Source organism: Temnothorax americanus, unplaced genomic scaffold (genome assembly GCF_048541705.1).
Source record: "Temnothorax americanus isolate GAGA-0224 unplaced genomic scaffold, ASM4854170v1 Scaffold49, whole genome shotgun sequence".
In the NCBI taxonomy this organism is placed as follows: Eukaryota; Metazoa; Arthropoda; class Insecta; order Hymenoptera; family Formicidae; genus Temnothorax; species Temnothorax americanus.
The window spans coordinates 573,398-586,721 of NW_027509646.1; the positions used below are offsets into that span (position 1 = coordinate 573,398).

The following is a 13,324-nucleotide window of genomic DNA, read 5'->3' on the forward strand; positions in this document are numbered from 1 at the left end:
GGGAACGCGATTAATTGGCGCGATTGGGGAGGTAGCAGCTAAGCGTCGATTGGTCCTCATTCGAGAGCGGTGGGATCCCAATTCAGGAACGAGATGTGCACTCGCAAGACCCAGATGCTGTACTTGTGTTGTGTTGCAAAAGAAACGACATATGATTTATAACATAAATATATTTTTGTAGTATTGTTCTCTTGCTGTGTGTATGCACATAGAAAAGTTAATTCTAAATTAGTAAATTACTGAGTATGAGAGTACCGTTCAACTTGTTTCAATTCTTATTTATTGCGAATACATATATATAATAAAACTAAACTAAAAGATTTCCCTTTGTGTGATGCTCTATTATAATATTAATTATTTACGTTATCAACTATAAACTATCCAATTATTTCAGAGCGCGTCACCGGCATTGTCGAAGGCTCTACGGATACTCCATCGAATCCTTTTCTGCGCCGATCCTGGCGAGAGGGGCCTGTCGCCCTGAGGAGGGAGACCTCGGCTCGAGTGGAGGGGGATGAATGATGGGCGCTGCTCGACGCTGTTGCTGTTACCTGGTGTTACGTGCCGCAGAAGCGCTAACCGGTCAGTCGTCAGTCAGTGTACCGTGTACCGTCTCGTTCCTGCCTTTGAGCAACGTTCGCCTGCCGTTCGACGGTGTACGCGCCTGCCTGCGCCCTAGAAACTCGCACGCGTCAACTGACAGGTCAGTGCACCCTTTGCCGCGATTTCCCCACGGCGATGTGCGTCCAATGGCGGATTACTTAAAGGCGAGCCCTCCGAATGAATCGGCCCGAACGGTAAACTCTAAACTAAACATCCTCCAAAGACGATTTCGAACATCTCGATTCCTGTGTATTTTAAAAGAAGTTACTCGCCCGGCTTTCCAAAACGATTCACGGACAGCGAGCGTCTTCTTCCTCCTTTCGTCGCCTCTTGGTTTTTTTTCCCCGCATATTAATTTGCGGAAGTGAGAAAGGATTGACCCCAGACTGCCGTGAGAATCTCTACGGTCGAGCCGTGATACTTTGCGTTCCAATGGTGCTTTCCTTCGCGTAAGACGGCGTAATTCGTTCGGCGATCGGTCCTTCACATCCCAGCTGAGAGTCCCGAATTGGTGAAGCTATAACGATGTGAGTGATCTTTGTCCAAAGTTCGTCCAAAGATAGCGGCCTGGAAATACCTAAGGTTTCGTTCTTGTGAGACGATGGTTGCGACCGCCTTATAAGTCGGCGTTATCACGATTCCCCGGCATACGATTCTCGTTTGATATAGCTTTAACACGCGTGTGTTAACTTTATCTCGGTAACGGTGTGTCCTTCGTAACAGCGCCCACAGACTTCGTTACAATTATCATCGAGCTCACGCTTCGATATAAACACGCAGCATTGAGCCGTTTATGTTTGTTCACGATAATCGAAAAAGGCGAGATTTCGGCATCAATTCCATTTTGTCTGCAACGTGGGAAGCTAAATTTCATTGTCGCTCTACAGATACGGGGACAAATGTGAGATCTTTATTACGTATATACGGCGATGAGATAGGAACATGGTTGTAATGTATAATAAATTGCATATCCCGAAATTACGTGTCTCCACCGGCCGGGCCCACCGAGCACCGAGATATCGATCGGTCTTTCGACGCGATCGAAAATGGACCCGGGGTGTGGTCGAGAAAGGCGTCTTACTTTCTAGGAGAAAAGAATGATTTTTTATTCCTTCGTCTCCACATAATTGAACGATGGCATCACGGATTAATAATGGTCTTCGTGGAATATGACGGAGAATCGGACGAACCGGGAATGAGTGATTTACCGTTATAATGATGATCGTTCCATCATAACCGCTTTATATCATTACGATACCCATTACCGTATATTTCCCTAAAATTACAACGCCAAAAAATTTTTTATATGCTTGTTACTTGGGGTGATACCTTATACGTACTACCGTATTATATCTCGCTGCAATTATGCATGCGCATAAGGATAAGATTAACGAACGTGAATTAACGAGCCCGAATTAATTAGTGGACTGTGTATCGTACGAATTCATAGCGTTTTCGATCGGACCAATTTGAAACGCTCCGACAGAGCGATCAGGATTAATTCTAAGGATACTACTTTCCAAATGTGTGTTTATGGAAACGCAAATGTGTCAAACGTAAAATTAGACAGCTTATTAAAACTTATTCATCGATCGCTCCCTGTTTCGTTCGCTTCATATATGTTGTCTCAATATTTTTCTTTATCGCGTTATCTTTACTGTCATTTTTTGCATTTCGCCGTATATTCCTATTTGTTCAAAGAATTATTTCCCAAAATGTAACTTAGTCTTTAACATGTCCAATTAGAGCTGCTAACGGCAATTAAAATCGATCGTTCTCTCGAAGGGAGGCAGATTGTTTCAATCGTGGAAAGTCTGTCGGATAACTTCCTTGCTCTTCCTTCGTATAAGTACAGGCGAATAGCGCGAGGCAACAGGATGGGGATAAGGGCGTGGTTTTGACAGATGCATACAACGCACGCGGAGCGTGCATATGCGTCTTCCTCTCGTCGTCGTCGTCGTCGTCGTCGTCGTCGTTGGTCCAGTAATGTCCAGTACTCCATTTTCTATGCTTATGCATCGCACATTCGGGCGCTGACCTTTTACGCTCATAGAATAATTTCTGGAAATATAATTGAACATTAATTATCTTATTTTAACTTTATGATTAGTAGATATTAGATACATCGCAATTTTCAATCACATAATCCTCACGTTTAATATATCACATTTTCTTAATTTCAAGAAAACTCGCAGTTAGAAATTACGGATTTACTCTTTATTCGTCATAGCATCGAATTCGATTACGGCAATTTCCCCACGTTCTGCGTATTCCTAAGGGAGAAACGCTGCGTCGGGCGTTGCATTTGCATTTTATCATGTCCCGAGCGTTTCAAGGCGAACGAGGAGGGCTAGGCTTCTGTACAAGCGCAACTCCGCCGTCGCGAATCGCGCGCTTCCATGCTCGACAATTGCGTTTACCCGGCTCGATTTGCTCGCGATTAGCGTCTCCCCAGATCGCGAGACCGTTTCTGTCTCGCGAGCCCACCCGTCGTACACCCAAGACCCAAGATATTCCATCACATCTCGCCACGTCAGCCGGACAATACCTTCGTTTTCCTGAGAGTTACGGGACTCGCACGCGCATAGTGACGGCCTTATTTCTCCTTCGGTTCGTTTCGTGTCCATTCGTAATTAAACGGATAGAAAAAGCGTATTACAACATCAGAACCGTGAATGGAACATCGTTCCAGCTCGGCATTGAAATTCAAATTCGTATTGAATGCGTGTTTCCGACTAGAACGCTAAAACATTTCATTCGATTTGAATGTGAGGCTTCAGAGGGGAGAGAAGGAATGACGAGAATAAAACGATATCAGTGATACTATTACGGCAATCGTCCCTGATCGCGAGTCGCGCGAGGCGAAGGACGCGACTCTCGGCCTCCCTCCGTCGAGGGAAACCGCCCTCTTACCCATGACCATGAAAACCGGGATGCGCCGTCGGCGCAGAGTTCACGGACCTCGCTCGCACTCTCCTCCGGACGATGCCGGCAATGCCGATCGATGAAACCGTCTGCCGCGGCAGCCACCGCCGTCGCCGGCCGCTCCCCTGGCGCAACCTCGGCGCTCGGCGCTGCCTCCCCCGTCGTTGCGTCCATGTATGCGTGCGTACGTGCGTGCTGCGTACGCGCCCTACCCATTCGTGCGTCGCGAATACAAGTCCGCACGTGTCACGTGTGTGTACATACGCGTCTATATTAGCACGCCGTTCGGCCGTTGCGCTATCGGAAAGCGGAAGACTCTGTCGCTCTCTACGTGAATAGTACCTAAGTATGTTGCGTCGGGATGTACGAGCGTTTTAGAAGTTAAACTGATCGACCCTGAAAGAGAAGGTAGATAATGTCGACAAAGTTGTAATCAATTAATACTCTGGCTCTAAAATAAGTAATTTACAAGTTTGGCTTTCGAGAGGTTCGTGTGCGATACGTTTACCCATGTTGAAATACTTTGGAGGTTCTGTTACTTCCGCGGAGGGATGGGTTTCCGAGTAGGTATACATGAGCAAACAACTAACTTGATCCAGGAAGGTTTTAATTGACTCCGCATAAACGCCGGTAATGAACGTGCCGAGGAAGCTGCTCCTTCTAAATCGCGGTTTCGCACACGGCGCCGTGTGTAGGAGAAGGACCTGAGCCAAGTTGGCGCTTAGTGACACTTGGTGCATACGTTCAGGCGCCAGGGATGCCTCGACCCCTCGACGGCTGAAGTTACCGCGTTACGCGACGTGCGTGTCTATTGACAGTATTGACCGAGAGAACCGAGAGATTCATATCGAGATACTTTTTATCGAACATCTCGATTAATAAACCGTTATCCTTTTCAGACTCGTGCGGACATTGACTCATGCGTTTAAATTCTAATATTGCCGACGAAGGAACAACGAATTCGCGATTACTTTTGATTCTTTCTCATTCGCGTCTCTCGTTAACGTGTTGCCAGGACTCTCAGTTTTAGCCCGATTGAGAAACGGCTTCGTGGGACTCGAGGATCCCGTTGAGCTAAGAAATTCCAAGTAAGCGTGTCACGCGCGTAATCGGTCGTTCTAACTCTGGTTTTTCAACCTGTCCTGGCAAGTGTTTCAGCTTGGGAGACCTGGGAACTCCACCTGGTCGCTCGGTCGCTCGTGACTCGGAAACCGTCTCGTTCGTGCTGGAGCACTCGACATCGGGACGTTCGTAATTCGGACAATATTTATATAATACGGAGCCTCGCGCCTATATACCTCCCTGGGGCATGTACGCGCCACCGCTCGATACGATACGCGCGTCCAGGGTTCGTTAGCCGTCACGGTCGCACGGAAGAGAGCTGGAGAGAGAGAGAATCGCGGTTGCTCAACAGTCGCCGTCGCTCGGTAAAGCGTTTCTCTAGCTACGGATACAAATGCAGCCGGCGGTTTCACGTGGGCATTGTATACGCGCGTAGGTGCCTCGCCGCTCTCCAGAGCGGCCTACACCGCCGATCGATACAGGCCCGTGTACGCCGTTGCACGTGTGGACGCGTGGCGCGAAAGAGACGAGGAAAGAGAGCCGGTAGCGGAAGGCCCACCATTAAACGCGATTGCCCAAGTTAATTGGCAGCCAGCGCGGACTCGTTAGCCAGCGACCGTAGGATCTCGTTCCGCGAACCGTATGCCTACGACAATGGGCCCTCGCGGAGGACTGAGAAGTCCCCCCCGGACTTGACGGCCGATTTGCAAGGCTTTAGACGAATTTCGGGCTGAACGCGGTGTCGGGGCGTCTTAGACACGCTTGGCTTAGCCACTTGCTATTTCCTACTTCACAGTGTCTATGATATAATCCTGAAATATATTAATCTTGATGATTCTTAAACCTGTTGCGAGGTAAGCTGTAAACACTTGTTCCTCGGTAAACAATTCAAAAGCGTTAAGTGAACTTGCACCAGTAAAACTTTTTGATATACTTGACTAAATTGTTAAGTTTCTGAAGCGCGAATAGACGCTAGTTTATTAGGTCGCCAATTTCTAATGTTTGGAAAATGTTTACAGGCCGCGCGCATTAATGGGGATGCACGACCTAGAGCCATACTTTCCTCGTTTGAAAATCAACTACTAGAAATCGTGCCTCGGGCACTTTTACGACACACTCGTATGAAATATCAACCTGGATGCCTAATCTATCTCGATGACTCTACCGTCGGTTTCTGCCGGCGCATCTCGACCGCACTGGCAACCTAGTTTCTCGTTAACTTCTCGCGGAGAGGCTCGCTTTTCACCTCGCGAGTCCACTCGAGAAGATCGAGCCAAGATTTATCCAAGTTTCACTGTGCGAGCGTCGTCTCGCGTCGGCTCGCCTTATTAAATTCCACCGTTTGCAGTTTGCATAATAACCAATGAGAAGCTTACCCCGTCTTGTTGTTTGCCACGGCTCGGCTAGGATCTACGGATGTTCAATTAAATGGAACTAACGGTCGTTGCGTCACGGCGTTTCTTATTGTCGGCCTTAAAGCGCTCGTAATTTTCTTGCCGCTCTTAAACGCGCGACGAGCGCAAGCGATACTCGCGATCAAAACTAATTAGTAACGTGTAACGAAGGTATTTTATTAAGAAACGATATTAAATCGCATTAAGTACGTCGAATCTGTATCGATTTTTATCAATTATGGATTATTTATCGCGTGGCGGCCGTGATGTAGAACATGCCTCTGAGTAAATTATTCGGCAACTAAAGGACGAAAATATATTTTTATATGCTAATGAATGAAAAATACTTTGCAATCTTCTTTGGTTTTTTTGTCAAAGTTAGTGACTTAATTTTTTGCGATAGATTCGCGAAACATCTCATAATCTGCTGCGTAAGAAGAAAATTACTGTTTTATCTGTGCTCCGTCTTGGTTGCGGACAATCGAGATCTCGTCCTCGTCTCTTACCGTTACGTGCAGCCTTGTTGCACATGAGTCTTGTTCTTGTGCACACACGTACTCGTGCTTCGTACGCCCACACAGGCGTACGAAAAGAATGGGGGGGGGGGAAGAAAAGAATTTAGCAAAGCGTATACGCAAAGGGTATGTGTGAGTTGGAGTTCCCGCTGCTTCTCTGTTGCGTATTCGGCCTCTTTTTCGAGCTCTCCCTATATACAGACATATACGACCGGCTACCATATAAGGACCTATACGCAGCCTTGTCGATGCTGACCCACCGTTTGAACGTATCTCTCGAAAGCCCTCTCTCGCGATCCCAGGAACGTATCGTCCCGGACCCAAAACTCAGACTCGATGAGCGACTCGAGAGACCGGTTTGTTTGTTTTTTTTATCAGTTTTTTTCTGTACTTCTACATGCTCAACATTCTATTATAATTGAGCCTAAAATATTGCAGCTCTGAAAAAATAGAGCGCTACTGGAGATTCAAGTGTCTTCACGAATCTCCGATGGATCTATCACCCGCGCAATATCCGTTTATCTTTTCAGCCATTCGTTTTGCAAGATTGTTCCGCCCAGAATCGTCACATTTGAAAAGCATCGTAGAAAAAAAAGTCGGACAAAATTGATGACCTTGCGCTGTCGTCGAAGATGTTGCACGATCACGCCGTGTGTACCGATAATGTGGTTAGTAATATCCGACGTCCCCGTGACTTCACCCACGTGGAATGCAAACCTTTTCTTACTCTCCGCGTCTCTTTTGAACCCGCAAGTTTATTCGCACATGGGCGAATTCGATGTTATATCGCCATTGGTTTTTCAACAAGCTCTCATACGGTACAAATAACGTGCCATACGATAAAGAGAAACATATATTTTAATTAACGTAGATAATAGTAATTTTCTTTCGCATGTGAACGATACAATTAATATAATTTATTATATGAGATAATATAATTAATATACTGGAATATTAATCTAATTTATTTCCAGATGCACAGGAAATGCAATCGTTACGCGTGCAATATAGACGCATAAAGAGAAAAAAAAAGATTGATTTGCAATCAAATGTCATAAATTGCAGAACACAACACGATTAGGAAAAAAGCACGTGGGAGTTAAATGCAGATCGATACCGATCGCCTACGTAAGCGTAATTAGTATTGCGTTCTTTTCTTACATTTTTTCACGTTGACTCATGTAAAGTTTTAAGTCTGCCTGAGTGCGCACAATCGCGAACGTTGCTGAGAAGCCCGTTTGGTGAAAGGGGGTGGGCAAAGGGGGCATCCGACGAATGAGTCATTGACAGTTTAGCACGTAAATGCGTCGCCAGTACTGGATTCAATATATATAAGTATCTATATATGTTGATATAGAGGCGCGTGTACACAGCCAGACGACGCTGCGACGTTGATTTCGTGCCACAACTATCAATTATTGGCGGAGCAACGTCTGACTCGGTGGGGTTGCAGGACGTTTTCTTTCTTCCGAAAGTAATATATCATTTGCCATTTAAAGCAATAATTTTGAGAAATATTTTTCAGACTCGTCTCATTTTCTTAAAAAAAAAAACTTGTTTGGTTTCTAACATAAATGTATGTGATAGATTCCATGATAAATCTGTATGCACAGCTGTAATTTAACTTTGTAACGTAATGTAATGTATGGTTGGTCACGAAGATATAGTCGTGTTCTTTGGAGGAAAAAGGCAAAAGAACGCAGTATTTATCAGTGTTCTTCTTGGTCATGTAATGTGCGTCGTTATCGTAAATGAAGACTGACGGGCGGATGAATCAACTGTAGCGTAGTAATATCTTTTAATGCGAAGCGTGAAGTAAAAGATTGGGAATATTCAACGCGAATGCACATTGCAGAAATTGTCAGATTTTATTATTTAAAGCATACATTAAACATCGCTATGTAATGATCGCGTTACCATCTGCAATCATAAGTTAACCATTTAATTTTCACATATCTCATGTTTACATCTTATCTGAGATGTATTTCTTTTACTTTGATAATTTTGTGACTTCGTATCGATAATATTTCACGCTGACGCAGTTGTTGCTGTGCTTACGAAGGAAGTGAGACAAGGAAATATACTAGAAGGAAACGGAGACCGGAAGCAACGAACCACCGCTGTTTCCGTCGCGTGATACATAAATTCTCTGCTCGAGAGTCGCGTGAGTTCGCAGATAAATCAGATTTCTCATGTAATAATTTTCTACATCTACAACTTTTTATTTTTATTTTTTTTTCTCAATTTATATAACGTAACGGTCTTAAATTTTATTTTATGAAATTTCTTATTTCCAAGTTAACAGTACCGTTTTTACTGTTATAAACAACAAATAGCAGGATATCCGAGCAAAATAAAAGAAATTTTGTGCTATGTTTTACCTTGGTTGGGATCTTCTGGATTTAAAAAGAGGAAACTTCTAAAGTGTCGAGTCTGCGAAATCTCAGTCGCGTTCGCGGCGAATATATCGACGAGTGAAGTCGTATTTTTGCTGTATTTGCGGTGTATCGTGACGATACGACGTGCAATTCCGACGTCGTTGTCGATAGCTTCATTCTCGGCTTCAGCCTCGTTGGCATTCAATAGCAGCCGCTGTTGTCAGCTCGCGGATTGTTGGTGCGGTTTAACAAAAGAAACGACACGTTCGCGCTAACAATTGGAAACTGCACGGTACCGTCTCTCGCTGATACACTCATATTTGTTGAGCAATGCTCTTTGTGCACCTTACGTGGAAATGGTTCTCGCACTTAATAACACGTGCGATATCGTTCGTGTTCCGCTATCTTCCAGGAAGTTAAATCGATTACGTTACGTTAGCAGGTGCCCGTACACCTTGCACGGGCACCTTTTCCATTAGTATCATATATTATGTGTACCGTTCGTTGAATATAAACGTATATAAACGAAAACTTGAGAAAATATTACGTTGGAAAAACAAATTTGTATTATTTTCTATGTTTCGCGTTGTTAAATGTACTTTAAAAGAAAAAGAAAACGGACGATCACATATTCGGGATATGTGTTACGTACTGATTGCGTACTGATCAACAACGTACTTCAGATTATAACGTACGATTATTTACACATTGACATTTTTTTAACAGTTCAGTAATCTCAAATTCTTCAAGAATCTTCAAGCAATAAAATTATCGTACATTGCATATCTATGTAAAATACAATATATACCAGACTATTGTTAGCTTGAATGAATCAATAAAATAGCCGTTTAAAGATTAGAAAAGTTGGCAATTTTTTTATTGGAATTACAAACTTTGATCTTTAAAAATGTATCTATCGAGCAAAGATGATTGATCCTACACTCGTCTCTTTTTACAGATTAAGAAGTACAAGGCTGAATCATGTCGAGTCCGTCGTTGAAGGACCTGCCCAAAGTAGCACTAGACCTGAAAAGCGAATTGGAAGGTTTCAATCATGGCTGTATGAAGAAAGCCGCTACCGCCGAAAAGAACGTTTTACCCTCCGCCGAAGGTGCATAAATTGCAAGAATATATCTCAAGTTTTGTTTAAAGTTAATTTACATTGAACTGAATGATCTCACTTATATGTTTTATTCGTAACATTTAAAATTTAACAATTATATATTTTTTGCATTTTATTTCATTAATATATTTGATTAATTGTGTGTGTGTGTGGTATCTATATGATTAATGTGTAATGATATTTTTTTTATCCTGATTTAAATGATTTAAAAATTTATGATCTTTATTTAATTTTATTCAAGTAGATATTAGTATAGAACTAAATGTATTTAGTGTTAAATGCAGGATGTAAAAATATTAAGTTTGCTCGCAAAATATTAAAAAGCGCAAAGCTTACCAGTGCGGTATCCCAATAAAAACAATCGCAGCTGCAATAAAAATGTGTGAATTGCTGACATAGACGTGCGGCAGGAGCGGCAACATTCCGAGTTGATACATGACGTGGAAACCTTTAAGGCAGATCAGTTGAAGCATGCCGACATGAAAGAGAAGATTGTGTTGCCTAACGCCAAAGGTATTGCTCATTAAAGATTGGAGAAACTTCTGGAACCTCATTCTCCAGTTCTGCGACGAGTATCTCCTGGGCTTTTTCATGGTGGCAGCAAAAATCCGAAATCAACTATCGCTTCCGCTTTTCAGGGAACAATCTCTTGCCTGCAAAACTTTATCTTAGAATAATTCTACAATGAAGGAAAATTTTACTGGTGGCTTTGATAGCATTTTAGGATCATACTACTGCTTGTCCTTTTGGTTAACTTCTTGCTGCACAATCTTACAAGAAAAAAAGAACAGATTTTAAAAAGTAACTTTTGTGCAATATTTATACAGGTCTTCTTAGATTTGCCTCCCTTTATTTTATATGGATGGTTTCTCACGACTTAATGTGGATTAAAATAAAATCATAAAATCTTAAAATTAAAATCAGATTCTTATATGTACCGTAGCAAGAAGTTAATCTGATATTCAGGAAGATAAATCCAAAAAAGAACTTGTTAAAATAAAATATAAATATAAATCGAATACGTTAATTCTGTAATTAAGAATTATTACTTTATTAATAATGAGAAACTTTAGTTTAGCGTAATTTCGTCTCATAAAAATACGTAGACTTTATCTGAATGCACGAGGTATTAATAGCAAGTTCCTTATAAAGGAAGGACGACAAACGGTACCAATCATTGATTGATCGCGCGGCGATCATAAATCGTGTAAACAGTTTTTGAATTTATCCTTCACTGATCCGTTCGAGCTACGTTACTAGCTGGATATAGCAAATCCTGTAGCCAGCTAAATGAAACACTCTATTCCTGAGTCGTGATTCTGCATGTAATTTATTCATTCCTATTTCTGAAATATGATTTGCCTGCTTTTTAGACGTTGCCGCGGAGAAGACTCAGCAAACATTGATCGCCGGCATCGAGAAGTTTGACACCGCAAGTCTGAAGCACACCGAGACGCAGGAGAAGAACCCATTACCCGATAAAGATGGTACGATATATAAGTCAGGTTTTTAAATTGACTTATGTACAGTATAGTCCAACTCCGTGAATCACTAGGTGAATTAAAAGCCAATAAAAAATTATCTTATGACATTGTAAATTTTTAGTTTTCAATTCGAAGATTGATTTTAAAATAGTGTGGACAGTCTTTCCATTCTATTGTTTTTTTACTGTTCGTATTAAAGTCACATTACGGAATAATAAACAAAGCAATAACTTGTTACAAATAATATCTTATCAAATTATAATTATTATAAACTAATGAGATTTTATTCTCTACGCAGCGATCCAACAAGAAAAGGGGAAGCAACAGCTGATCTCTGGTATCGAGAATTTCGATCCAGCGAAGTTGAAGCATGCGGAAACCCTCGAGAAAAATCCTCTACCCACCAAAGAAGGTTCGTACGCTGTATATTCTCAATTTGTTTTTGTATCCGTTTGAGATGGCACATCGTTTACCGAGGCAATATTGTTTCAGCGATCGACGCCGAGAAGATAGCCGCTTAGAAAAGCTGCCACGCGAAAACGAAGGAAAGGAACGGGGACGGCGCGACTCGTCGCTTCTTCCATTTTCTATATCCGTGACATTTTATAACAATTATTCATATTGCCAAGGAAAAAAGGCGCGAATGCGAAGCACTGTGTTAATCGTAATGCTATGATTATACTTATCCTATAATCGCCGTTTTCCGGCATTCTCCTTTTGGCGAGGTCGGAAAACTCTTGATCGAAAACGTCCAACGTTTGAATCAGGTAGCCGATGACGATACCGCTGCTGCTTGTCCTACCTCGGTACCAAACCGCCTCGAAAGACAATTCGACAACGATTAGGCAATGACAAGATGGCAAGAATAAGAGCAGACCTAAACACAGCTCTTGTCTCGCTGTAAGTTTTTCCTAACTTGGTCTCTCGCTACATCCTACTCGTTTCGTTGCTGAACACGCGACAAATATTACATTTTCCGAACAGAGATTACGGCTACTTGAGAGAGAGAGAGAGAGAGAGAGAGAGAGAGAGAGAGAGAGAGAGAGAGAGAGAGAGAAAGCGAAAGACTTGTAGCAAGAAAAAGATTAGTAAATGTGGCGAGTTAGAAATTCGTTTTATGAGACAGGGGCGAGGGTCCAACTCGACACATCGCGGAACAACGCACGGGATCGTCATCTCCTCGCCGGAGGATGTAGTTTTTTTACACCGAGAAAGCTGCACGCGCGAGTATATTCGTTATTTTCGATATGGCAGACAAATATGTCGGTGGTATTGCATTTGATGCGTTACAGCAGACATCGCGGAAGTACGCACGTACACACAGTGGTCGATGTTATACTTATGTATTGTAAAAATCATATTTTGTATAAACGGGCTATCGTACTTTTTTAATATTTCGTATACATCGCATTGTCATTTCGACGAAATTATTACGAGGAATAAAAAAAAAAGTAATTTGTACAAAAGCGGCGTCTGCTTCTTTGACCCTAATTAAATTTAATTAATTAGCTTTAAAGGAACTTCTTCGTCCGCACATGTAGGCAATGGAAATTGTATTACATATTTATAATTGCATTTAGCACTAAATGCAAGATACAGATACTATTAGGATTATAATAATTTTTTGCTAAGATCTTTTACAATAATTTACAATTTAATGATCCGCAAAATCAAGCTTGTAATGAATAGATAGCTTAATACAATACATTTTAAAAATAATCAGTGTCGATTAAATACATATTAACTGTAAAAAAAATTTAACAAAAAGTCGAGAAGAATCTTTTTTATTTCATGAAGATTTATTTTTAGATCCATCTACAATATCATGATTTTTAAGCCC

At 42.0% G+C, this 13,324-nt stretch overlaps 1 protein-coding gene across 7 annotated transcripts; it reads left to right on the forward strand.

The window, feature by feature from the left end:
- Positions 1-543: 543 nt before the first annotated feature.
- Cib (thymosin beta cib) lies at positions 544-12,950 on the forward strand. Of its 7 annotated transcripts, XM_077417438.1 has the most exons (8): positions 7,012-7,167; positions 7,474-7,627; positions 7,857-7,973; positions 9,836-9,988; positions 10,400-10,513; positions 11,374-11,487; positions 11,783-11,896; positions 11,977-12,950. In XM_077417438.1, exons 4-8 carry the CDS (start codon positions 9,859-9,861, stop codon positions 12,003-12,005), a joined length of 501 nt encoding a protein of 166 aa, XP_077273564.1. In that variant the 5' UTR covers positions 7,012-7,167; positions 7,474-7,627; positions 7,857-7,973; positions 9,836-9,858; the 3' UTR covers positions 12,006-12,950. The 7 variants fall into 7 exon arrangements, with proteins under 7 accessions (XP_077273568.1, XP_077273562.1, XP_077273567.1 ...); XM_077417437.1 differs by lacking the exon at positions 7,857-7,973 and having other exon boundaries at positions 7,013-7,167; XM_077417436.1 differs by lacking the exons at positions 7,012-7,167; positions 7,474-7,627; positions 7,857-7,973 and adding an exon at positions 547-703.
- The last annotated feature ends 374 nt before the right edge of the window (positions 12,951-13,324 follow it).

Excerpts from the sequence above, each read along its gene's own strand:
- Cib (XM_077417436.1), top strand. The coding sequence starts at position 9,859 with ATGTCGAGTCCGTCGTTGAAGGACCTGCCCAAAGTAGCACTAGACCTG. Across the intron at positions 9,989-10,399 it reads CGTTTTACCCTCCGCCGAAG|ACGTGCGGCAGGAGCGGCAA; the intron begins GTGCATAAATTG and ends TTGCTGACATAG. Across the intron at positions 10,514-11,373 it reads TGTGTTGCCTAACGCCAAAG|ACGTTGCCGCGGAGAAGACT; the intron begins GTATTGCTCATT and ends CCTGCTTTTTAG.